This window comes from Pezoporus flaviventris, unplaced genomic scaffold, assembly GCF_033815535.1.
Source record: "Pezoporus flaviventris isolate CSIRO_AGI_PZ_B2104156 unplaced genomic scaffold, CSIRO_AGI_Pfla_v1 ptg000002l, whole genome shotgun sequence".
Taxonomy (NCBI): Eukaryota; Metazoa; Chordata; class Aves; order Psittaciformes; family Psittacidae; genus Pezoporus; species Pezoporus flaviventris.
Window position 1 is genome coordinate 92989201 of NW_026892550.1, and position 22939 is coordinate 93012139.

The following is a 22939-nucleotide window of genomic DNA, read 5'->3' on the forward strand; positions in this document are numbered from 1 at the left end:
TCTCCAGGGAAGGAGACTCCACAACCTCCCTGGGCAGCCTGTTCCAGTGTTCCGTCACCCTCACTGAGAAGAAGTTTCTTCTCAAGTTTAAGTGGAACCTCTTGTGTTCCAGTTTGTACCCATTACCCCTTGTCCTATCATTGTTTGCCACTGAGTAGAGCCTGGCTCCGTCCTCGTGACACTCCCCCTTTATATATTTATAGACACTTATAAGGTCACCCCTCAGTCTCCTCTTCTCCAAACTATAGAGACCCAGCTCCCTCAGTCTTTCCTCATAAGGGAGATGTTCCACTCCCCTAATCATCTTCGTTGCCCTGCGCTGGACTCTCTCCAGCAGGTCCCTGTCCTTCTTGAACTGAGGGGCCCAGAACTGGACACAATACTCCAGATGCGGTCTCACCAGGGCAGAGTAGAGGGGAAGGAGGACCTCTCTCGACCTACTAACCACCGCCCTTCTAATACACCCTAGGATGCCATTGGCCTTCTTAGCCACAAGGGCACAGTGTTGGCTCATGGTCATCCTGTTGTCCACTAGGACCCCCAGGTCCCTCTCCCCTACACGGCTCTCTAACAGGTCGTTCCCCAACCTATACTGGAACCTGGGGTTGTTCCTGCCCAGATGCAGGACTCTACACTTTCCCTTGTTATATTTCATCAAGTTACTCCCTGCCCAACTCTCCAGCCTGTCCAGGTCTCGCTGGATGGCAGCACAGCCTTCTGGCGTGTCAGCCACTCCTCCCAGCTTAGTGTCATCAGCAAACTTGCTGATAGTACACTCAATTCCCTCATCTAAATCATTGATGAATATATTAAATAATACCGGTCCCAGTACTGACCCTTGAGGCACTCCACTGGTTACAGGCCTCCAACTAGACTCAGCCCCATAGACTACAACTCTCTGGCTTCTCTCCTTCAGCCAGTTCGCAGTCCACCTCACTACCTGATCATCCAGTCCACACTTCCTCATTTTAGCCGTGAGGATGCTATGGGAGACTGTGTCAAATGCTTTGCTGAAGTCAAGGTAGACCACATCCACCGCTCTGCCATCATCCATCCACCGTGTTATTTCCTCATAAAAGGCTAAGAGATTGGTCAAACATGATTTCCCCCTGGTGAAGCCATGTTGACTGCCCCTCATAACCTTCTTATCCTTGATATGCCTTAAGATGGTACCAAGGATAAGGTGTTCCATCACTTTCCCAGGGATGGAGGTGAGGCTGACCGGTCTATAGTTACCCGGGTCCTCCTTCTTGCCCTTTTTGAAGACTGGAGTGACATTTGCTTTCCTCCAGTCCTCAGGCACCTCTCCCGTTTCCCAAGACTTGGTAAAGATGATGGAGAGTGGTCTAGCAATGACTTCCGCCAGTCTTGAAATGCTGTGGCATGGCAGCTCTCTGCCAAGAGGAAGCTATGAGTGGATATCACTCTTCCTTGGCCTTCATTAGAGTCATGTAAAAGGTAGGCTGATTGCATCCAAGGTGGAGTAAAAACTTCCCTTTTTTTCCTCTCAGCTTTTCATTGCGCACTGCTGAAGCCACTGCTCTCTCTCCCCCTCTGACACATGTCTAAATGTCGAGCCACAGACAATGCGGAGCCAGCCTCTGCTCCTATTAACCTGAAGTGCTGGAAAAAATGCAGGCCAGAAAAACTTCAGTAAAAATGTGAACGTCACTTAACAGGGGACAGCTCCAGCTTGACAGAAAATCCATTGACTTTTCCAAACAGTTTTCAGGCTCTTTGGGATTCCATGCTGTGACTTGTTGAGCAGGCAAGGTGGGGTACAACCACTATTTTTCCATACCCATCTACTCAATCTCTGGTTGCTGCAGTCTGTTTACCTGTGAATGGGCCTCTGGGTCACTGCCACAACGGCTCCCATTTTAGAAGGCACCAAAAAATATGAAAAGGAACCAAGGCCTCCTTCATTTCTCCTCATTACTCAAATCCAGATGCCTACGGTGTCAGCATGGATCCCATTCTCCATGGTCCCATAACTAAATCCCAGCCACAGTGGCATCAGGTTTGGAGTTCCCCAGTCTCCTGTAAATGAAAATTATTTTATGAAACTGAAACCCCGTTATCCCAAACTGGATCACTTCCAAGGAGCAATGAAGCCCTCAGCCTATTCTCTTGCCCGCTAGATTCCAGCTCCTACCAAGTAAGACAATGCACATTACTAGTGTCCTGCAGCAGTATTGAAAACCTGTTTCAGGGACATTGCAGGGGTTGTAGAGCTCCCAGGGGAAAGCCAGGGATGATTCCTGTGCCACCCAGACTGGACTCTGAGAAGAAGAGCAGAGAGACAGAAATTCACACTGGATTCAACAAGGCTTGACTACAACTCTCTGTAAACTTCTTTCACTTCAGGTTTCTATAGCTTTCTGTCCCATTCCTAGACTGGTGGTTCTGTGTGGGCACAAACCGTGAAGGAAACAAATACCAGAGCTCTTCTGAGAAATGGGAAGTATTTTTTATCTGAGCCATACACAACCCTCCCATCCATCAGCCAGTGACTCCAACTGTCTCTCAGACTGCCTGTAGCTTTAATTCTTTCTCTGTGATTGCTTTCTGTCTCCACCACCCTGTAAGTTCCTTATCAGAGCAGTTGGAAGGTAAGGGGCAGTATATAAAAAAGTTAAGTCCCCTGCAGAGGATATCAAGCTCCGTCAGTTGTAGTAGCATCCCAAAAACCAAAGCACGTGCTAGGTATTTCCACCTGATCTCAACATGCAGAACTCCAGGGCAGAGAAGGCTCTCTGGTAAGATGACATTGCTGTGGAAATGACCACAGAGAAACAACCAGGAAAGGGAGTGAGAAAAAGCGATACAAAAAGAAAAACAGTAAAATACATAAATTTGAGGGCAGCAGAAGAGTACTGTGGAGATGCAAAGCAGCAGAAAGTGAGCAGATGAAATGACATTCGGGGGCTGGCTATAGGGAAAGAAAAGGGGAGGGAGGCATATAGAGGGAATAGCACAGATACAAGAAAAGAGAACACAGGGCAGGAAAGAGAAGATAGAAATCAGAAAGGGAGAAAGAGAGGGATCTGGAGGGATTGCCTGATGTCAAATCTGATAGAAAAGAGGATTTATCTGTAAAAAATAACCCAGATCTAAGCTACAGCTTCAGAGCAGCTGCGTACAGAACCACAGTGCTGTGTATTTGCTCTTAAGCAAGAGCAAAAGAGCGGCTGGTGCAGGCTGCAAGCCAAAACGGGGTCGTGCCATACCAGGAGGCTGCCCGCCAGCCTGGAACAAGATGAAGGCAAGGCAAGGCAAGAGAAGGAAAGAGAAGGAGAGGAAAGATAAGGCAAGGAAAGGGAAGGAAAGACAAGGCAAGTCAGGGAAGGCAAAACAAGGCCAGGCCCTGTCCATGGTGCTGACCAGAGCCAGCCGCAAGCCAGCCCCAGGCCCCGCAGCCTCTCTCTGCTGGCCCCTGCACATAGAGCAGAGGCCATTCCTGGGACTTTAGACAGTTCTTCAGAAGCAGCGTGCTTCCTGGAGTGGGCTGAGCAAGGGAACAAGAAAGCACACAGTCAAATAGATGTAAAAGATATTTTTTCCCTTCCTCTTTCCTGCCATTAATTTCAGCAGGACGCTCTAAGGGCAGGGCTGGATGGTAGTGAAGTGTGTGCCCATGGCTGGGGAGCTGAATGAACATGAGGCAACTCTGGAGCTGCATTTCTAACCTGTTAGGATAGATCACTGTAAGGACCAGCCATCCTCTTCGCCTCTCTGTAAAGGACAGACCTCACTCCTCCTCAGGCTGACCTCCTCTCCCCTCAGCTCCAGTACGTGTTTCTGCCGCTTTCTAAGCATGTCCTGGCCTTATCATGTCATTTTTGTTCCAGAGAATGCCACATTAGCTGCCCCACAGAGGAGAAAGCCATGCGCAAGAGCCTGAGAGAGTTGCTTTATGGACATCTACAAATCACTGTTGGTGCAGAGTTGTAGAATAAACCTGTCTTTCTGAGATCAACCTAGTAACCAATGCTTTGTTACTAGCAAACTGGTTTTCCAATCTGACATCAATAGTCTGACCAGAACAACATGTTTTAAGGGTCAGTTGGAAAAACATCTGACAGCAGGGCTGTAAGGTGGCTGGACCTGCTGTAGGACTAGATAACCTCCCAATAACACCACCTACTTAACTCCCTATGATACTAATATGTGACCAAGCCCAAGTGCAAACTCTCCAATCACACAGACTCTTGTGTAACCAGACAAACAACAATACAAACATTTCTTTCCTACACTGAACTCTTGCTCACGCTTAACATGTAACAAGAACCTATAGTGATTCCTGCCACGACCATATAACAGCAAGCACAACTTCATAATCACCGTTCTCCAGGTCACCATGGAAGGCAAAATGCCCTTCAGGGATGCAGATGTGGGGCATCAGCTGGGTCCCAACATTCCTGTCAGCAGAGCAAATCAGGGAGCCCTTAATCAAGTGGGTCCACATTCCATGGGGATGTGTTGCCTGCCAGCAAGCCGTTCCCATTTTTTGGAATGATTGAAGCAAGTGAAATATACCAGGAAGAATCAGAGCAGCACAGTCCTAGGCATGAACTACCTGCCTTGGGGCATCTCCCCAGTTCTGCTCTCCTTGTGCTGTTCCCAGCAGCTGGCTAGCTGCATAGCCGTCCCCCTCCTCCGGGCCAGTGCCACGTGTCTAAGTTGGAACATTATTCTCCAGTTCTAGGAAATTGGATTAAGGGTCAGAGAATACCGACTGTTATTTACCTTTGATTAAAACCAGCCCTCCTCCCTCCCAGACCGGAGAGGCCAATGTTGCTGTTATTTACTCTGCTGCCAAACCTAGAGTTCAATCCTGCCCTGCAGCACTCAATAAAAGCCAACACAGGGTGGGGGGGTTGTACAGGAGGCAAGCAGGCAGGGCTGTGAGTGGAAGGGGAGGGATTATCCATGCCACTAAGCCCAGTTTTTGCTTTTGCAGCCAGGCTCTGGCTCAGCAAGGACAAGGCTGCTGGAAGTGCCTGCCCCTGCAGCTCACAGCCAGGGACCCAGCCAGGGTGATCCCAAGCAAGCCCTGTTTAGTCCCGTGCCGGTCTCTGGTCCTCTTCCCTCACCACATCCCTGCTTTCACTCAGCTCCCCTTTTACTTTATGTTCTTCCCTCCCTCCCTCAGCCTCCACCTTCATCCTCCTCTCCCCTCCATGACCTTCCTGTCTCCCTTTTTTGCATCTTCCTCTCTTCTGCTCCCTCTCCTTCCATCCTCTCCCCCCACCTCCGTTTCTCATTCCCTTCATTCTCCTCCTTCCCTCTCCCCCCACCCTTCAAGCAGCTATTCCAGGACAATAGAGCAGATGGCAGGCTGTTTGTTTTATATGTCCCTTTGGAAAATCAGCTCAGCTGTTGAATCTGCGACTTTTGCTAAAAACAGACACCGTCCAACACTAGCTGAATGCTGGGGGGAAAGGAGGGGGGTATGGAGGACTCTGCTCTTCCTACCAGCTGCACCAAGCCCTTGTCTGTCTGCACCCCACACCATGCCTTTGGGAAACAGGACCGTTCAAGAGCCCAGACAGAAGTATTCCCCCTTGCACAGCAGAAGAAACACCATCACAAATGGAGAGAGCTTGACCGGCCTCTGCATTCAGCCTTGATCCAGCCAAAGCTGATGGTGAAGATAGCTCAGTGAGGAAGGGGCAGAGACTTCTCAGCATATGCATCCTGCTCACTGCCCCAGTCTGCTGCTTCTCTGAGTGCTCATTAAAGCCAAATTACATGCAGCCCCCCCACACAGAAGACACACAGGACAGAGTAAAGTTTGATGCTCTTTCCAAGCCCCACATCTCCTCCATGGCTGCTGGGGTAGCATTGAGTGTGTGGGTAGGGGAAGATAATCCTTGCCTTTTTCTTTCCAGCTTTCCCCTCTTTCTGTTAAACCCCTAAACCCCAAGGTACCAGTCAGGGACAGCATTCATCAGCTGCCAACACAGCCATGAAGAGGATGTAGATTTTGAACTGGTTCTTTCTCTTATCCAAACCATATTCTTCTTCCCTCACCTTTCCCTTCTCATGTGCTTGTATCAGCCATCTTTCAGCTAAATTGCTTCGTGATATTTCTGGATGAAGAAGGATCTTTTCTCCTGAACCCTGTCCCTTCCTGTCCCAAAGACCATCTTGTTCCCCCTGCTTAGATGTGACAATACTGCCTCATTGTTCCTGTAAGCCCTCCCTCCCTTCCCCAGCCTGTCTCTGCTTGTAAGTGCACAGGAGTAGGCACTGTTTTCCTCTATCCAGCACCAAACACAAGCTGGCCTTGGCTCACAACTGGGGCTGCTGGATTCTCTGCTGGTGCAAATGCTGGGTGTTTCATGGCATATCCTCCACCTGATACACTGTGCCTAAAGGCATGAGCTGCAGATCTCCCCATGGACTACTTGTTGGGGGGAGCAGGGCTTTTGGAATAGCAGCATCTCCCTCATCCATTGCCCTCGATAGTTGCACTTCTTTTTCCTATGTGGCTAAGACCAACGCTGCCTTCTTCTCAAGCAGCAACAGAAGGGTTAGGACCAGAAAATCCATATATAAAGCACTCAGTTTAATGTGTTCCCAAAGTTCACTGTGAATCAGATGCAGCTCCCAGCAAAACCAAGGGAGGCTTGACCAAGGCACAGTCAGATGTAACATCTAAAGAGGCTCCTTAGCCTTGCAAAATTGCTTGGAAAGCAATTTAAACATGAAAGATAGGCAAGCAGCCCATTCTTGGGATCTGTAATTAATCACATACAGTTCAAACTGGGAGAGGGATGAGTTCCCAGCTTTCTTGGAGTCCAAACTGGATCAAAGAGGGAGCAACAAAAATCTCAGGCGATAAAGAAGCAACACCAGCTGAGAAACAGTAGCTCAGTCTTGCACTCATTTAACCTCCCAGGTAATTGGGCAGAAAGTTTAGAGGAAAGATTCCTGCATCAGCTGGTGAGAACTGAGAGAGTTATTTATACATTTGTGATGCTGCTCTTTTTTTCTGGTCTTCCTTATGGTCCATGGTAACACTCACATCCTTTTCAGTGGAGCCATAAACTGAGCAGTATTTGGGACAGAAGAAAGTCCCAGTTAGTATAAGACCCCACCCCTTCCACCAGCTGCTAGCAGGTGCCTCGAGGAAGAACATAAGGATGGTCTGCTCCTCTCTGTGCCCTCGCTGTTACAGAATGGAGCAGCCACCCACCCTCCTTCACTTTCACATTTGCCCCACAAGCACACTCAGCTGTGTAGAACCCTGGTTACCTGCAGTGCAAAAGGGCAAGCCAGATGTCTTGTAGGGTTCTTCAGGAGTTAAAGACAAGAGAAATTAAATGAATGAAAAGAGCTGCTGATCCCATCCCTGGACTGTCTGAAGAGCCTGCCTTGTAAGCAAGGGCAGAGACAGTATCAAGAGGCCAAATCTGCTGTCAGGAATTGTGTAGAACTGTCAGAGGAAAAGACATCAACTTATCTAGAGCGTTATTTAGAAATATTAAAAAAGAAAAGAAGTTTGGAGCCAACCAACCCGATCCCACTTCTTCCAAGATGAACTCTGACTCACAGGCTGGCATCCTCTGTGGCACTGGTGAGCTGCAATTGTCCTGATCACAAAAACATCCAGAGCTGGAGGTCCAGGAAACACCCATTTCCCATAAAAGCTCCCAAACAGCACTTTCAATGCACAGCTGATAGTCCCATGCTCTTCTCCAAGGCCCCACATGGTGGTTTCCTTCCTGTTCCTATTTCTCACCTTTTGGCTTCTGTCTAATAAACTGCTCATCTTTTAAAGGCTGTATCTTCAGGAAGAGGCCTGGGGAGAGAGCTGGAGCCTGCAATCCAGGTATGAGTAGGGTAAATCCCACAGTGGCTTAGAAATCTGTTTTTCTTCAGCAGCAGTGCTTTTAAAAGGAGTTGGCACCAGAAACAGAAGCATTGTCTAGCACTATTCTTCTATTCTTCTCTCTCCCCTTCAAACCTTTAGCACCAACTGCAGTTTCCCACCTATTTTAACTAATTTCTCTTTTCCCCTAAAGAAAGGATAGTCATTAGCATTTTTTTTTGCACTGTCAAATAGGGGTTTCCTTATAAAAATTCTTCACAGCTAAGGGGGAAATGAAGAAAGGGTATTGTTAACATGAAAGCCTCACTTAATACTTTACATTTCAAATACTGTAACTGCTTTTTTTCCCCTCCTCTTTTTTCTAAGTCTTCACTATACAGCTTAAACATCATTAATAGTGCTGGTTGCTATGGTGCCATGGGCAGGCAGAGGTCTCTGTACTTGAAACCTTGTACTACACTTAATGCTGTAAAACAGCAGGGTCATGCCAACACCTTTGACTTTGACCCCCTTTTCCCAGTAAAATATAAAGATCACGTCTCCATCACTTTTTCATTCTTGGGAGAGGGTGGGTTTTTTTCCCTGCAATAAGAAAAGGGAGCATGAGATAGAGAGAGATAAAAAAAAGAAGAAGAAGAGAAAGACCCAGTGGAACCTTTCCAAAACCTCAATTGTTACAACAGAAAATCATGAAGGAGAATTAAAACAGACAGACCCCTGAAAAGTTTCATGTGAGATTGTTTCTCATTCTCCCTAAACAGCTAAACATTTTAATAAACTAGGGAAATGAGGCTGTAAAACCACAACATCTGACAGCAAGCCCCAGGGGCAGGAATAGTTCCTGAGACTAATTTTAACACAGGTTTTAACATTGATCAGATTTCATGTGGTGAATGTCCCCTTAAGCTATCTCTCTCTTCTTAGAGAAAATCTGGTTTCTTTTGTCGACTCCAAGAAGCTATTTTCTTTCCAGTGCATTGTCGTCACAGGCGTAACGGGACTTTTCTGTCATTCATTGCTCTACAGCCCAGGAGATGCCCTGTCCCAGACATCTTCTTGTCTGTTCTCAGTTTCCTTATGAGACAAGAAATTTGTCGCAGAAGTGGCACTTAACTGCTCCAGCAATGAAGCCCAGTCTTAAAAAAGTTCCTATGCAGCCACTCAAGGGCTCAACCCATGTAATATCTGATCTTCAGCTGGGCAAAAGGCACCAGGTCAATTCAGACCACCTGCATCAGCCAGAATCCAAAGCAGGCTTCCAGTTTCTCTGCTTTGCTTTTCCCCAGGGAAGTGAAGCTGCTGTACCAGTTTCCTCTCCTTCCCTGGGCACAGGAACCACATTTTGTTTTGACTGTCACCAGGACATCTCCAGATAGGGCTGGCTTTTTAACTCAAAGTGTCCATTAACAACAGCTGAAAGTTTGAATGGTGGAAAAACAAGATATCAGAGTAGTGTAGATTTCTCTTGAAGGATCTTATTTCTTCTCACAGAAGTATCTCTCATCTTCATGTTGAGTTCAAACCAAACCATTTGCCCAGTGGGGAGGACTTCTTCATGCTGCACTTGCTTTCTAATAGTTGGGTGTCTTTGTTTAGAGCCACATGGTTCCTAGGTTCATGTAGCTGTATGAGCCAAGAGCTTCACACGACCCAAGTTATAGGCACTGGCAACAGCTAGCTCCTGTCACCCTTAGGATGAACTTCCAGGTCAAAGGCATTTTGTGCAGGAGAAGAAAGCAGGGTGTTCTGCTGCTTCACAGAGTGGTTAAATGATGGTAAGAAGGACCAGGCTGGAAAACAGCTGTACGGGCTCCTGCTGTCTGCTTCTCCAGAAATTAAAGTGCTCATTCATTCTAGATGCTCCTTTGCAGAGGTGAAAGGTCTTTCTGACGCCTTCCCTTTAAACTCGTGTGTGCTGTGTAGGAGATGCTTTGGGACAGGGTGGCCAGTTTTCAGAATGGTAGCGGCACAGTGATAGTCAGCCTTGGCTCTTCCAGCCCACCAGCCACAGGCTTAGTCACAACAGCAGCGTCAAAGCTGAGCAGCTCTTTGGAGAAAGGGCATCTGTCCTTTCATCTGGAGATTACAGGAATCTTTCACAGATCCCAGCAGCGTGTTTGGAAATGTTCCTGAAAGGGAAATACCTGTTTGTGCTACCACCTGCCATTTAAAACAGCCCTTTTGCTTCCCAGCTTTCCCTGCTATGCTGTACCCCAGCCATTTAACCATGTGTACAAGGACAAAACGGTGCCGAAGTTCATTCCCCAGCAAGCAGAATTGCCCAGCTTTCATGCCAGGCTCTGAGAAAAGGACTCTCCACAAACATGCCAGAAAGCCTGTAACCTATTTGGGCCTGCTCCTTTCCTCTGTTGCACTTAGCAGGGACAACAGGAAGGCAGAAAGCCGATCTAAGCACCTGGAGGAAAGAAATGCAGAGATAAAAACCGCTTTGCCTTGCTGTTTCCATTCCTTCATGACTTCTTTTTTTTTTGTCAGGGCACAGAGAAGATTATAAAGCTGTAACCTCTAATCAGCTCCTGAGCGCTCCTTCTCCATCTCTTCCTTTCTCCTCTCTTTCAGCCAGTTCTAATCCTTTATGTCTCCTCTCTCACAGATAGGAGTTGGAGCCTAATCTCAGACGACAGGTTGGTAATTAGAGCAAGAGATTATCCTGACCCCAAATCAAGAAGGTAAAAAGAGAAGGATAATGCAGGGGCATACAAGATCAAGGCTCCAATGTTCAGTGCAAGAAGCATCCTCATTGCGGTCAGTCTCCTCCTGGCGCCCCGCCCCTCTGTGCCAGCAGAGCGGGGAATTCCTGATTCTTTGTACTTCCTGCCCATCTTCCTCTGCTGAGCAAGGACTACACTTTTCCAGCACTCATTCAGCACAGAAACGGTCACATTTTCCATTTCTATAGACCTTGACTAAGCAGACACTCAAGAAAAAGTCTGTGGCAGAGAAGTGTGGGAGGTGGGGAAAGCACGAGCAGATACGGAGGAATAAGGCTTGTTCACAGAAGCTGGAGCCATGACACACTACCAGCCATCCTCAGCTGGGCACTGGTTACCCATACCCAGGGCCTTTGCAGTGCAGCAAGATGAATCCACAGCAACGAGCAGCAGCAGGTCCCCACCTCTACCCAAATGCCCAGCAGTCACTACCCGGTCCCTGATCTGCTCAGGAAGGCATATTGCTCCCATCCCTTTCATGTATCCCTGCACAGATGGGAAGCTCATCTATGTGTCCAGCCCATGTTATCCATCACTGAGACAGATCTTGTCTCTTGTCCTGTGTCACTGGTATACAGGAAGGATCAAAAAAAAACCATCACACAGCCCCAAAACCACCATAGAAAAGGGGAAATTGGGAGCACCGAACATATTCAGTGTCCCAGCCCCTGCATGCATGGGGTGAATGGATGTGTCACCAGGACCCACGGATGCCACCAGGACCCACTGTAGCTGAGGCTCATGCATCACCAGCCAGCAGCCTGCAGGCACCAAGAGGTATCAGGATAGAGATGGCAGTGGAGTGATCGAAACCTGCTGGGGAGAGAGCAAAGGAAGGTCAGGTAACAGTTTTTACACCAGCACACAGAGAATAGAAGACCTCTCCCTCATGACCCATCCTACATCAGGTGCCCACCCTGCGCTACAGGGTGCCCACAGAACTCCAGGACTGGTTGTTCACCTTAAGATGTCTTTTCTCAGCAAAGGTAGGCAACCAAGCCTCCCTCCGACACCTGAATCCAGCTCTGGCCCATGTAGCCCAAGCCCGTGGCTCACCCTGATCACAAACAGTGGGATGGACACTGCAGCAGCCCGTCGCTACATAATTCTGTTGATCTTTCCATCGCCTACTTGCTTCCCACCCCTGCTATCTCCAGCCAGGAGCTTCCTACCCATGCTCTGCAAATAACAACTTTAGGTTTGTTCACTCAAAGCAGAGCAGGCAAATCAAAGAACACTTTGTTTGCAGTCAAAGTGAACCTTTTTCTTTCTTCCTTTCAGGTTTCTCAGCAAAACAAAAAATGAAAAAGCGGGCAGAATTTCCTTTCCTGAGTTTAAAAGAACGTATCTGTTCCTACCCTGGAGGTAAAAGGTTAGCTTGATCAGTCTCAAAATGTGAAATAAATGGCAATGCTTTTGGCTCAGAAATTGTCTGAACTGAATGTTTTGATACTCCTTTTCCACCCACTCATCCAAAAAGATTTGCAAAGTTTGTAAATGTTCCCAAACACCTTAATGCTGCTGTGCCCCTCATCCAACAGGCCAAGTGATTGCAAGGTTTCCATCCCTCACCTTCTGCACCCCATTTGGCTGCCTCCCCCTCCCAGCCTGTTGTCACACCACAGCAACACCCGGAGCACTCATGCCCTGTACCTTGAGGGGTCCTTTTGGGGTGAGAAAGGGCCACTGAGTTCAATAACATTGAGCTTGTTCTCAAAGACACCGTAGCTGAGGGTGACCTGCAAAGGGGGGTGGTGAGAAGGAGCAGAGAGGATAAGGTGAGTTCAGGAGCAAGGAACTTGCTTTGAGCAACAGAAACTCTCATTCTGGTTCCTTCTCTACTGGCTTGGCTTCTGCCTTCCATGTTTTCTTTCCCATGATGGCCCACTGTGCTAGTCTTTTGCCTCTCCAAGCCCCCTACACCCTTTGTTATTTCCCCACACAGGGCAGACATGGTGCCATGTCAGAGCCCCTTCCCCAGTCAATCATTTCTGCTTGTCTTTGTGCCCCATTCCCCCAGGGATGCCCTCAATCCTCCCATCACTCCGCATCCATGTGCTCCCTACCACTGACCCCAGGGGTACTGTGACTGGCATCTGTGCTGCAGGCAACATCTGCTCCTTGTTTCAAAGAAGCATTTGTCAGGAAAGGCTCCCCAAAAGAGCAGGCGATTGATTCAACCCATGCTGAGCAATGTGCCTATGCACTCCCCTCCACTTCTCCTTCCTCACATGCTTCCCTCTTGGTCCATTTCCCCTCCTCACCTGCTGCGTGAGCTGAGAAGAGGGGATGAGCTGCAGGTTCTCCAGGTGGGAATGGAAGAGTACATTGGGCATCAGATGCCCACCAACTTTGCACTCAACGATGTAACCCACAGTGCAGTCATCCGGCAGGCGGATCAGCTCAGAAGTGCTCAGGAAGTTCCTGCCACTGGAAGAAAGGAGGGCTGCGTGCGTTAGGAAAGGAGTCGGGGGGGGAAACAGGCATCCATTTGGGTGGGAGATAAGTGAAGGATTTAACTGAAAACCAGAGTAAATCTTGGATCTAGGCAAGAAATCCCTGAGTTCCACCTGCAAAGGTTTGGGAATGTGTTTGATCCTTCACTGCTCCCAGCCATCCTGTCCCATCAATTGCTCGGTGCTGCCCCTGATACATATCCAACTGATAAAGAGCTGGCAGACCTTGCCAAGTCACTTTTCCAACTGTTTAGTGAGCTGCACTGAGTCCCTGAGGGACCAGCTAGCAGCGGGACCACATGGCCAGGACCAGGAGGAAGAAGAAACAGGACATTTTCATGCAGCTTGAATAAGCCATCCATGGTTCGGCTGTAACTACATGTTCCTACATGCTTGGCCATCCTCTGATGACAGGTTAAACTAAGTTTTACAGCTCCTGTAAGTGAAAGCAGCCACACAACGTGAAGCAGCATTTAGGCATTTTAACACAGTATTGGCAGACTTTATGCCAGGTTAGGCGTTAACCATCCGTTCCACTTCCATTTTACACTAGATCACAGATTATCCTCCTGTCTGGGTTTGCCATAAAATACATCTCATGGGCTTCAGCTACACCAGCCACCTGGCATGGACTGGATCTGTCTTTCTGGGTATGCACAGATCTGGTTAAGGCTGGCACAGCCATTGCCTATCACTGTGTGTATATAGCCTGTGATATAACCTACTGCATCATGGAAAACATCATCTTGTTGTAGACTGGGCTAACAACACAAGATCCCAGGACCTACCTCTGTTCTCTGAGGAAATGAGAAAGGCCACTGTAAGGAGCTGAAGAGGGTTTGGTGTGGGGGAATGGGAAATTAACTCAGGAGGGAGGGTCAGGAGGTTGGAAAGAGGCAGATTAAGGAGAGAGGAGATAGGCAGACAGGGAAAACACTCAGGAGAAGAGTCAGAGGAAGCTGAAAAGGGTGGGAAGGAATGTGAGGGAATAATCAAGAGCTGAAAGGAGCTGGCAAGAGGCGGTATATCTTCCCATGATCATGTCTGCCAACGTGCCTGCTCTCGTTTCTTTTTAATCAGGTGGCAGAGCCATCCACTGCATCCTTCCTCCAGCCCCATGTGCTTGCAGATGTGTAGCCTGTGGCACTGTGCACCCTTGCAAACATCCTTACAAACACCGCATACACACATCCAGATCTGCCACTGCAAGGAATTACTGCGTGGCCGTGCTCCTCATCCATCCCCAGTGGCTCCCATACTCACCAGCAGCACAGCTCACCTGGCCCACGGCACCATCTTGCTCGCCAGCTTACGGCTGATGCAGAACCCAGCTCCTCCCGTGGCAAACCAGAAGCGTACAGGTTTCTGGAGAGAAACAGCAGAGAAAATCCATGGCAGAGGCTCAGACGATGCCATACTCCCTGAGATGGGAATGCTGGAAACCCAGCTTTGGTGCCAGAACAAAAGCAGCCCTATTGTCACCCTAAACCCTTGACTGCTGCCCAGAAGAGGGACTTGCCAACAGTACAGCATGGATTTTGACCTTATATTTGGAGCAGCCAAGTTCCTGCTGGCAGCAGCAAGCAAGCTGCCCAAGGCAGCCTTATCTCCTGGCAGGCAGGTACCCAAAGGCTCAGCAGCAAGGTGGGACTCTTCCCCAACATAGAACAGATCGAGTCAACACTTACAACCATGTTCAGACAAGACTGATGAGTTTTCAGCTCTTGCCTGCTCCTCCTAGGACCTGTCTCTTGTTGGGGCAAGTCTACAGCAAATGAACCAGAGCACTAAAAACACCCCATTTGCCCCTGCATCACCACCATGGGTTGTACCGTCTGGTTGTTTGGCAGCATTTCGGAGGCCCGGATGGGTCGGTTCAGGCTGGGTTTCCCCAAGTAAATGTCCCGATTAGAAGAGTAGGAGGACAAGAGCTTCAGGAGGGCCTGAGGGTTCAGGTAGTTGTCATCATCCAAATGGCAAAACCAGCTGCAGAAACAAAGGCACAAGAGGTTTGGGGTAAGGAGGGTGCCCCTTTCTCCCAGGGGACCCCTGCGTCAGCCCTGCCTCACCTCTGAGTGCTGGCCAGGAAGGCATCAAACTCAGCAGCCATCTTGCAGGAGAGGGCCGGGTGGCTGTGCTCAGCGGAGCAGTTGGTGAAGATCGCGTGGTCACCTGCCAGGACAGAGAAAGCTGTGGCCAACCCCCTTCACGTGGGCACAGGGAGGACCTCTGGGCAGAAGGGAAGGGGCTTTGTTCACAGACAACCTCCTCATCACCCCCCAAACAGGCAATCAAGCCTGCAATGACATGGGCTCCATCCTGCCCTCCACCAGGAGATGGAATCTGGGGAAAGCCAAGCATCTTGGCCAAGACTAGGACACCCATCAACTACACTCCCACCCTGCCCACTGATAGCCAGGGTGGGGGCTGAAGGGCTCTCTTATGGGCTGTTTCCGCCCATGGATGCTTTAAGGCAGCTGGCTGCATGCCCTGGGGTACACCAACTAAACCAAACCATCACTGCTGGAGCTTGGGGTGCTGTCACATGCCATGGAAAGGGGTGTGCTTCAGAAGGCAACACTAGCACAAGACAGCCAGTTTTCATGCTGGGCCCATCCCAGAGGCTGAAAGTGAAGGGATGCGGTGTTACAGGACAGGACATTACCCATTCTCCTTTTCAGGGCATCATCTTCTTCGTCGGTGAAGACGTAGGTCTGGGGAAACAAGAACAGGAGGTTATTCTCAGGGTTGGAGCTGGTGCTGCTCCTGGCCACCCATCCCCTTTTTCACACAGGTGGACATGGTCAGCATGGTCACCCCCACTCCATCCTCTGCTGCCCCTCTTCCAGGCAGCAGTTGAGCCAGAGACGGATGGCTAAGCTCCCCCTTCCCACATGGCACAAGAGTCAGTACTTGTGTGGCTTCATTTCCTTCCACCCCACACTCCCCAGCCACCTTGGGGACAGAGAGAAGAGGACCCGTGACACCAAGTGAGGAGGGGAGGTATTAGGTGTTGGTGGTAGAAAAGCAAAAGCACTGTGGCTGAATGATGCTCAGGTTAAAAGGAGAACATCTGCTTGTGTGTTAAGTGTGCACAGCCCCCTGCTGCTTCTCACCTCCTCCTTCTCTTTCTCCACCCCCAGACCTCTCTAATCCCCCTCGATGCCATTATGTGGCACATCTCCCCCTCTTCAGGGCCTGGCAGGGATCAGGGCTGGTGAAGAAAAGCTTTCCTCAGGCAGAAAATGAGCTTTCACTAAACCAAAAAGGAGTCGCGAGCCATAAACAGTCGCTCCACCAGCTGCCCACAGCCTGGTTAAACACAGCACCTGGGCAAGGACAAAAGGGACAAGGCAGCCTGACAACTGCTCCAGGAGCATCTCTGTGCCTCCCCACACTCAGCCAGCGTTTGGGACATATGTCCCCATCAGAGCCACATGGCAAGGGAAATGTGCTACACATGACAAGAAGGCAATGACCTGTCTCAAGCAGGGACAGCAGGATGGTTTCATGTATGTGCTACAGTGACTTGGCAAATAACCCTCTAACAGTTAAGCTGCAGCAACAGGTCACACACACATTCCTACCTCACTCCACTGGTAAAACCTTTTAGTTAAAACCACTTTCAATGTGATCACGGGACAAGAAACTATTAGCTAAGTCTCAGGTAAAGGAGTCACTCTGGGTCAGGGGACCATATCACAACCCTCAGGCAAGGCAGGGGTTGCCAGTGGCACGGGATTTCCCTTGCCAGCGCATCAGAGCCAGAAATTTCCACTATGACAAATATTTAATCAAGAAAAAAACAACATCTGAAACTGTTGAAATTTTCTGACATTTTCAAAGAAAAAAAACCAGAAATGTTGTTGCTGGAAGTGACTTGTTTACAGATACAACTCTGACTAGAAATCGTGTGTCTAATAAACATCATATCTGATTGACTTAAAATAGGGATCTGCATCTTTTACCAGATTTCCTACTTGTGAAAATATTCTGAGGTTCCCACTTTTCCTCTTGATGCAGGGTGGCAAATAGACTTTTGGAGACACCCAACGTGTTTCTGTGGGAACCCAAGGAGGAATGAACGTTGCCACCACGGGGAACACCAGACTGTGCAAAATAACTGGAAAAGGAAGGTTATGAATGTGGGGACTAGGCAAATCTGATTCCTCTGGCTCTCCCAAACTCTGATGTCCATGGCACATGTGGCTACAGCACTCCGGAGATGCTGGAGTGTGTTCCCTGGCTCTGTCCCGAAGGAAACCACAATAGCACAAGCAGCTGCCTGCATCCTCATCTCTCCATCCCTCACATCCCTGAGAATGGGCAACCAGCAGCTGCTGCCAGCATCCCAGTGACCACTGCCATGTGTCCCTCAACAAAGCTACACATGACGGATGGGATGGAGGAGACAGGTCTTTCTCAAGGAGACACCAGCCACTGTTATCCATACTAAGGGAGTCTGGAAGAGATTCAGAAAGTCTCTCTGGCCATGCCAGACCTATTCTACCTGCTGGAGAATACCTGCTGTCCCTTGTGGCTCTGCAGGCAAATGGGGTAGACAGAAGCAGCTTCCCCACCATATTCACCCTCCTGTTCTCCACCAGACCATCTGTGGGGTCATGCAGGATCTCCCATTGTGGTGCCTCAGCACACTGAGACTGGGCCAGGATGCTAATGTGGAGCAGTTGATCTGGGCCTGAGGACAGATGCAGTATGGAAAGCATCCCTCCATTCTGGAGTGGAGAAGATGGCTGGGTGGGAAAGGATGTCTGCTGGATGGCAGTGCAAGCAGTGACATGGAGCCACTAGTGCCGAACAGCTTTGTGTGGCAGCTCTCCATGAACATAAAAGCCCATGAAATGGATAAATACGAGACTTTGAGACCTCCCCACCCCAAACTGGGAAAGTAGCCTAGCAAGGAGAAACTAGGAAAAGGGAATAAAGATGTGGAACCTGACAATCCAGAGCCACGCTCTTCTCCCAGACTCCCAGGGCATTCCTCCTCCAAGAAGAAACCCCCTCCAAAATGGGAACACCTCAACAGGATCATGGTTGCGTCCTGCCTGGAGAGCAGATTCAAAAGCTGCAGCGCGTTCACAACACTGAAATGTGAAAGCCTGTTCAGGGTGGGCCATTCAAAGGTTTAATTCCAATTGTTTGGATGTCTGGGTTTCTGAAAGGAGGGGAGGTTCTAAAATTAGTTTACGTTAGCCAACAAATTGCCATTTCAGACCTGAAAATTAGACTTCTCCCTGCTGGGGCCAAGAATGTAAGCCACTCCAAGATGCCTAAACAAGCTTAAACAACTATCAAAACCAACAACTCTGTTTAGATGAAACCTTTGCTGAGGACCTTTTGCTGAAATGACCTCCACATCAAGCCCAGTGGGAAGTTTGTTGTGGATCCATTCTCAAGAGGCAGAGCATGATCCAGAGAAGAGAGTCCACCTTGCACTTCCCCTTCCCCATCTCCCACCAGCTGCATATCTGCTATTTAAAGAGTGCAATTTCAGGGGAAACATCTAATTTATTGTCTACCCTGACAGAGTCCAACATAGAGGACTTTTAATTTGGCTCCCATACAGTTTATCCTGGTCATAAAAACCCCATCTGTTCCTGCCTCCTGTTACAGCCACCTAAGCCTGACCTGTGAAGTCTGGGTTGCCTCCTCTGGGAGGACACCATGCAAGTAATCAGCTCTGAAACCAGGCTTAGCATCAGCAACATCACCATCTGCAGAGAAGGATCTACTGGACCAGTCTCCAGCAATGAGTAAGAGCAAGTGAGACAGCAAGATGCTGGCTCTGCCCTAGGAGGAGGCAGCCTCTGCATATCAGGGCTTCTGAGACCTAGGTCTCTCCAATACTGGCACTTAAAGCCTGCACTTCTCCATAAGGACTCAATAACAGGAAATCTGGTGATCTATCCCTGGTCCCACAATGAAATGTCCTTTGCCATGGAAAGCACTCTTTCTTTTTTTGCTAAGTAAGGTTTCTATATCATCGGTTTTTCAAAACTAAAACCCCTCCAGAAGCAGTATAATTAATAAAACAAAAAGGCTCTTAACATTCCTGTACTTCTCCTTACCCCCCTTCCTGCCTCCACTCCCCCGCCCTCAATGTCATTTAGCAAAAAAAGCAGAAGAAAAACATGGAAAATCGAGGAGGGGTGATGAAAACACTGAGCTTGCAACAGAAATGGATAACAACGTAAAAACACTTTTAACATGACTGATGCTCCCACTCTACCCTTCCTTCCTATTCTCCTGCTCAGTCTGTGAAGCTTTCCTAGAGGCTGGCAACAGCATGGAAAATTCAACACCTCTTCCCAGGTTTGGACATCATTTGCCAAACAGAGAGGGTCAGATGACTCTGGGGAGCTAGTGTTTGACTCCTGTCATATGCAGAATGACCAGATGCCTGTTCGTCAAACACGCAAGCTGAGCTTCTCCGTAAAACCCACTCCAAACTCCTCAGTTACGGTATCTTCATGCCAGTGTGGCCGTGTGGATGGGTTTGGTGTCTCTAAAGAGCTGCTGGGCTGAGGTGAGGCAGAGAGGAGAAGTACATCTGGAGGAGGAAGCAGGGCATCACGATGGAGAGAGGGACATGCGACAGGATAGGAAGCGTGCTCAAAATAGGACATGGCTTCCTGTGACGCCCGCCGCAGACCAGACAGTTGCAGCACCACGAAGTGGAAAACCTCCCTTACCCAGCAAACCCTGCACTGCTTCAAGCCCTCTCCTACACTGTACCTCCACCCCCATCCCCCTTCCTCGCTGAGGCCTGAATTTGCCTTCTAGGTGCCCATTACACACAGGCAGAGGCAAGAAAACACAGCCCTTGGGGGCAGCCACGGGATTTCTTCTTTCTTGAGGAGCAGCTCTGCGAGGGAGGGAGAGAAGTGCCTGGGCTCTGGGGAGTACTTCTGCCCACCACTGAGCCAGTGTGCACAGAGCCGCCAATGTGATGCCCCACGTCAGTTCCTCTAACAGGAAGGAAACCCTCTGAACTCTGCTTTAGCAAAGGGTGGAAACATCAGACACCAGTTAAAAATAAATAAATATGTTTAAAAGATCAAACACGCACCAACGTCACTTCAAGATGATGCATGTGAGAAAGAAAGGCATGGACTGCACTGATGTGCTGGCATTGAACAGGGCTGCAAGCACCCCTCCTGCACTCTATGAAGCCCTTCAGGTCCTCCTGCCTCACCCTCCTGCCCGCTGCACCACACCGTCTTGGGGTAAAGGGTGCCCAGGCAGCCTGATGGAGAGCCAAGGAGCCACTCAGCTTGAAACCTCGCTAACTCATGGCACTTGGAGATAGAAAACCACCGTTTCACACATGCCCAGTACAGTCTGTGCTCATGGTCTCTTGTGGCACAGGAAGTCTGCAGCCCTTGGTGTTACTAGTTAGTAAAAGGGAATTAAGTCCTTTCCGCCTCAAGCTGAAAGTCGGACCTAGGTTAGGTGTGATGCCTGCTAAGAGCATTTGTCCTCCCAGACTTCATAGGAAGAGTCCACACAAGCTCTTCATTCTCTCTTCCTCAAAGTAGCTACCAAAGCAGAGACATAGATGGTAGCATGCCCCTTCAAGTGAACAGAAGTAAGAATTGGGGAAAACTAGGCAAATTACTGGGTGGGACTGCAGTGCCCTTTATCCCCCCTACCCCATTATCAAACACCCCCTCTGCAGTCTGAATCCACACTCACCTGCTCTCTGGCTCGGGATATCCATGTGTCGAGGAGCAGCTCCATCCTGCTTTGGTGAAATCTCTTGGTTGTCTTCACAGCTATAAAAATGTCCTCAAGAGTCAGGCTTCCCTCAGTCCTGTATTCCTCTGGCCGATGGACTCGCAGGTCCTTCTGCCTCCTGCCACCTCCTCCCTCTGGGCTCGCTTTGCTCCATTGCTCTGTCTTCAGCGACATGCCCTCCCTGAGCCCTGGGTACCGAGCTGCTTCCCGAGCCCCACGGTGCCGCACAGAGAGGAGAGCCACGCTGACGAGGAAGACTGCGGCTCCAGAGAGACCATGGATGAGCCTACGGCCCATAGCTCCCAGTTTATTCCTGTCACAGCCAGTATCTTATTGAACTAAGACAACCACTGCGGGTACCTCCATGTGAAGCCATCCACTCTTCTTGAAGCCTCCAAATGGGCAGAATCAGCCATGAGCAAGGTCTGAACAGGATGTGGCCAAGGAATAGGGTGGGTGAAGACCAGAAAGGAGGGCACCAGTAAAGCAGGGGGAATTGTTCACAGACTCAGATGGCTCAATGACCCGGCGAGGCAGGGACCCGCGATGGGAAAGCACTCCGAGGCGGCCGGCAGGTGGCTGGCACAGCCTTCCCGGGGGAAAGCGAGCATCCCGAGGGTCCCCGGGGGGCATGCATGTGGCAGCGCTGCCTCTCCACCTGCTCCCTCCCTACTGCTCGCTTTGGCTCCAAGCCGGCACCGGCCCCGGTCCCGCCTCCGGGTATGGGGCGGAGCGCCAGCCCCGGGGGAGGAAGAGGGTGGAGGGGGGAGGATGGGGACGGGGGAGCCCCTGGTCTGACAGTGGCATTAACACGCTGGGAACCTCGGAGCTGATTTGGGTGGCCAAACCTGTTGCTTGACTGTTGCCCCCTCTCCGCTATGACAGCGCTGTGCTCCTGCGGGAGGAGGAGAGGGTGGCAGGGATGTGCGCGCCGGTGGAATTAAAGTGCAGGGTACTCCATTGTCCTTGCGAAGAGCTATGCCTCACCAGGAACTGCCCCAGATGGTTCCTGAATTTATCTTTAACATCACCCTGCCTCTCCAAAGCAGGACTGTGTGTCCACTGCTGCCCCCCCCCCCCCCCCCCCCCCCCATTTCCCCACATGCCCCACGGTCTCTAAGGAGGGTTTGACCCCCACTTCTGGCAACCATCTCCCCAGACTACATCCCAGACCCTCCCTACTCGTGAAGGTCCCTTTCTCTCTGCAACCATCTCACATCCTCACCAGGGATGCCCCAACATCTGCTGCCCAAGTGACTGCAGAGCAGGTGACACTCACACCAGCACCAGAGAGTGCAGGGGAGGGCCTGGCACCTTCCTTTCAATGTCTGTGGTCACCACTGAGTCTATATCTGGCCCTTGCCCCCTGCAGCAGGGCTGAGCTCAGCAATTTGTTCCTTGCAGCTCTTGTGCTGTCCAAGATGATGCTTCCTTTTCCCCTTCCCCAGGGAAGGAAGGGGGTGAGCTCTTCCTCTGTGGAGTACACCAGAGAGTCCTGCAGGCACAGCAGAAAAATAGCATCTCCAGCTCCTTCCTCCCAACACTGTTGGGCATGGCTGTGTTTCTCCCCTGTGCCACCTTCACCACCAAGGCCAATGAGACCAAGGAGGGCATTCTGGGGCCACAGCACAGAATATGCTGAGCATAGCTGAGCAAATCCTTCACGGAGGAGGCTTTCCCTAGGGACAGGGATATCAGAATCCTCAAAAGGTGTCAGAGCCCCTCCTGAGCTGAAGAACACCACGGACAGGAAATTTTGGGTCAGCACCATGGATTGCTGCACAATATTCCTGGTTCAGTTGGATATGGGATAGATGACCATGAAGATCCCCTTTATGCTATCTGTAGGCCACTTCACAGAGCAGTCAGGACGGTACAGAGAGGCAACCAGCTATCCGGTATCATCCAGGAGGGAGATGACAGTGCACCCCCAGCTTCCCTGTGCACCAAGTATGGGTATAGCAGGATGGCATTGCTCCACATAAGCTGCTGAAATCAGAGCACCTCCTCAGGGAGCTGCAAACTGTGGGCATTCAATCAGCATCCCACAAAATAAAAATAAGAAGTAATAAGATGGGGACCCAGGGGAAATGTGTGGGGACACAGCTCCATGTGGCAAAGGACCCCCCCCATGCAGGTCAGAACATAGGACT

The 22939-nt window shown here is 49.9% G+C and overlaps 1 protein-coding gene across 2 annotated transcripts; it reads right to left on the minus strand.

Moving 5' to 3' along the window:
• Window positions 1-6553: 6553 nt before the first annotated feature.
• Window positions 6554-21443, minus strand: MFNG (MFNG O-fucosylpeptide 3-beta-N-acetylglucosaminyltransferase). 2 transcript variants are annotated; one of them, XM_061445167.1, is made up of 8 exons: window positions 20745-21443; window positions 15694-15742; window positions 15098-15200; window positions 14861-15014; window positions 14308-14393; window positions 12837-13002; window positions 12226-12311; window positions 6554-11388 (listed from the first exon to the last, which is right to left on the minus strand). In XM_061445167.1, the coding sequence occupies exons 1-8, from the start codon at window positions 21081-21083 to the stop codon at window positions 11319-11321; spliced, it is 1053 nt and encodes a 350-aa protein (XP_061301151.1). In that variant the 5' UTR covers window positions 21084-21443; the 3' UTR covers window positions 6554-11318. The 2 variants fall into 2 exon arrangements, with proteins under 2 accessions (XP_061301151.1, XP_061301152.1); XM_061445168.1 differs by having other exon boundaries at window positions 6554-11385; window positions 20745-21441.
• Between the last annotated feature and the right edge of the window lie 1496 nt (window positions 21444-22939).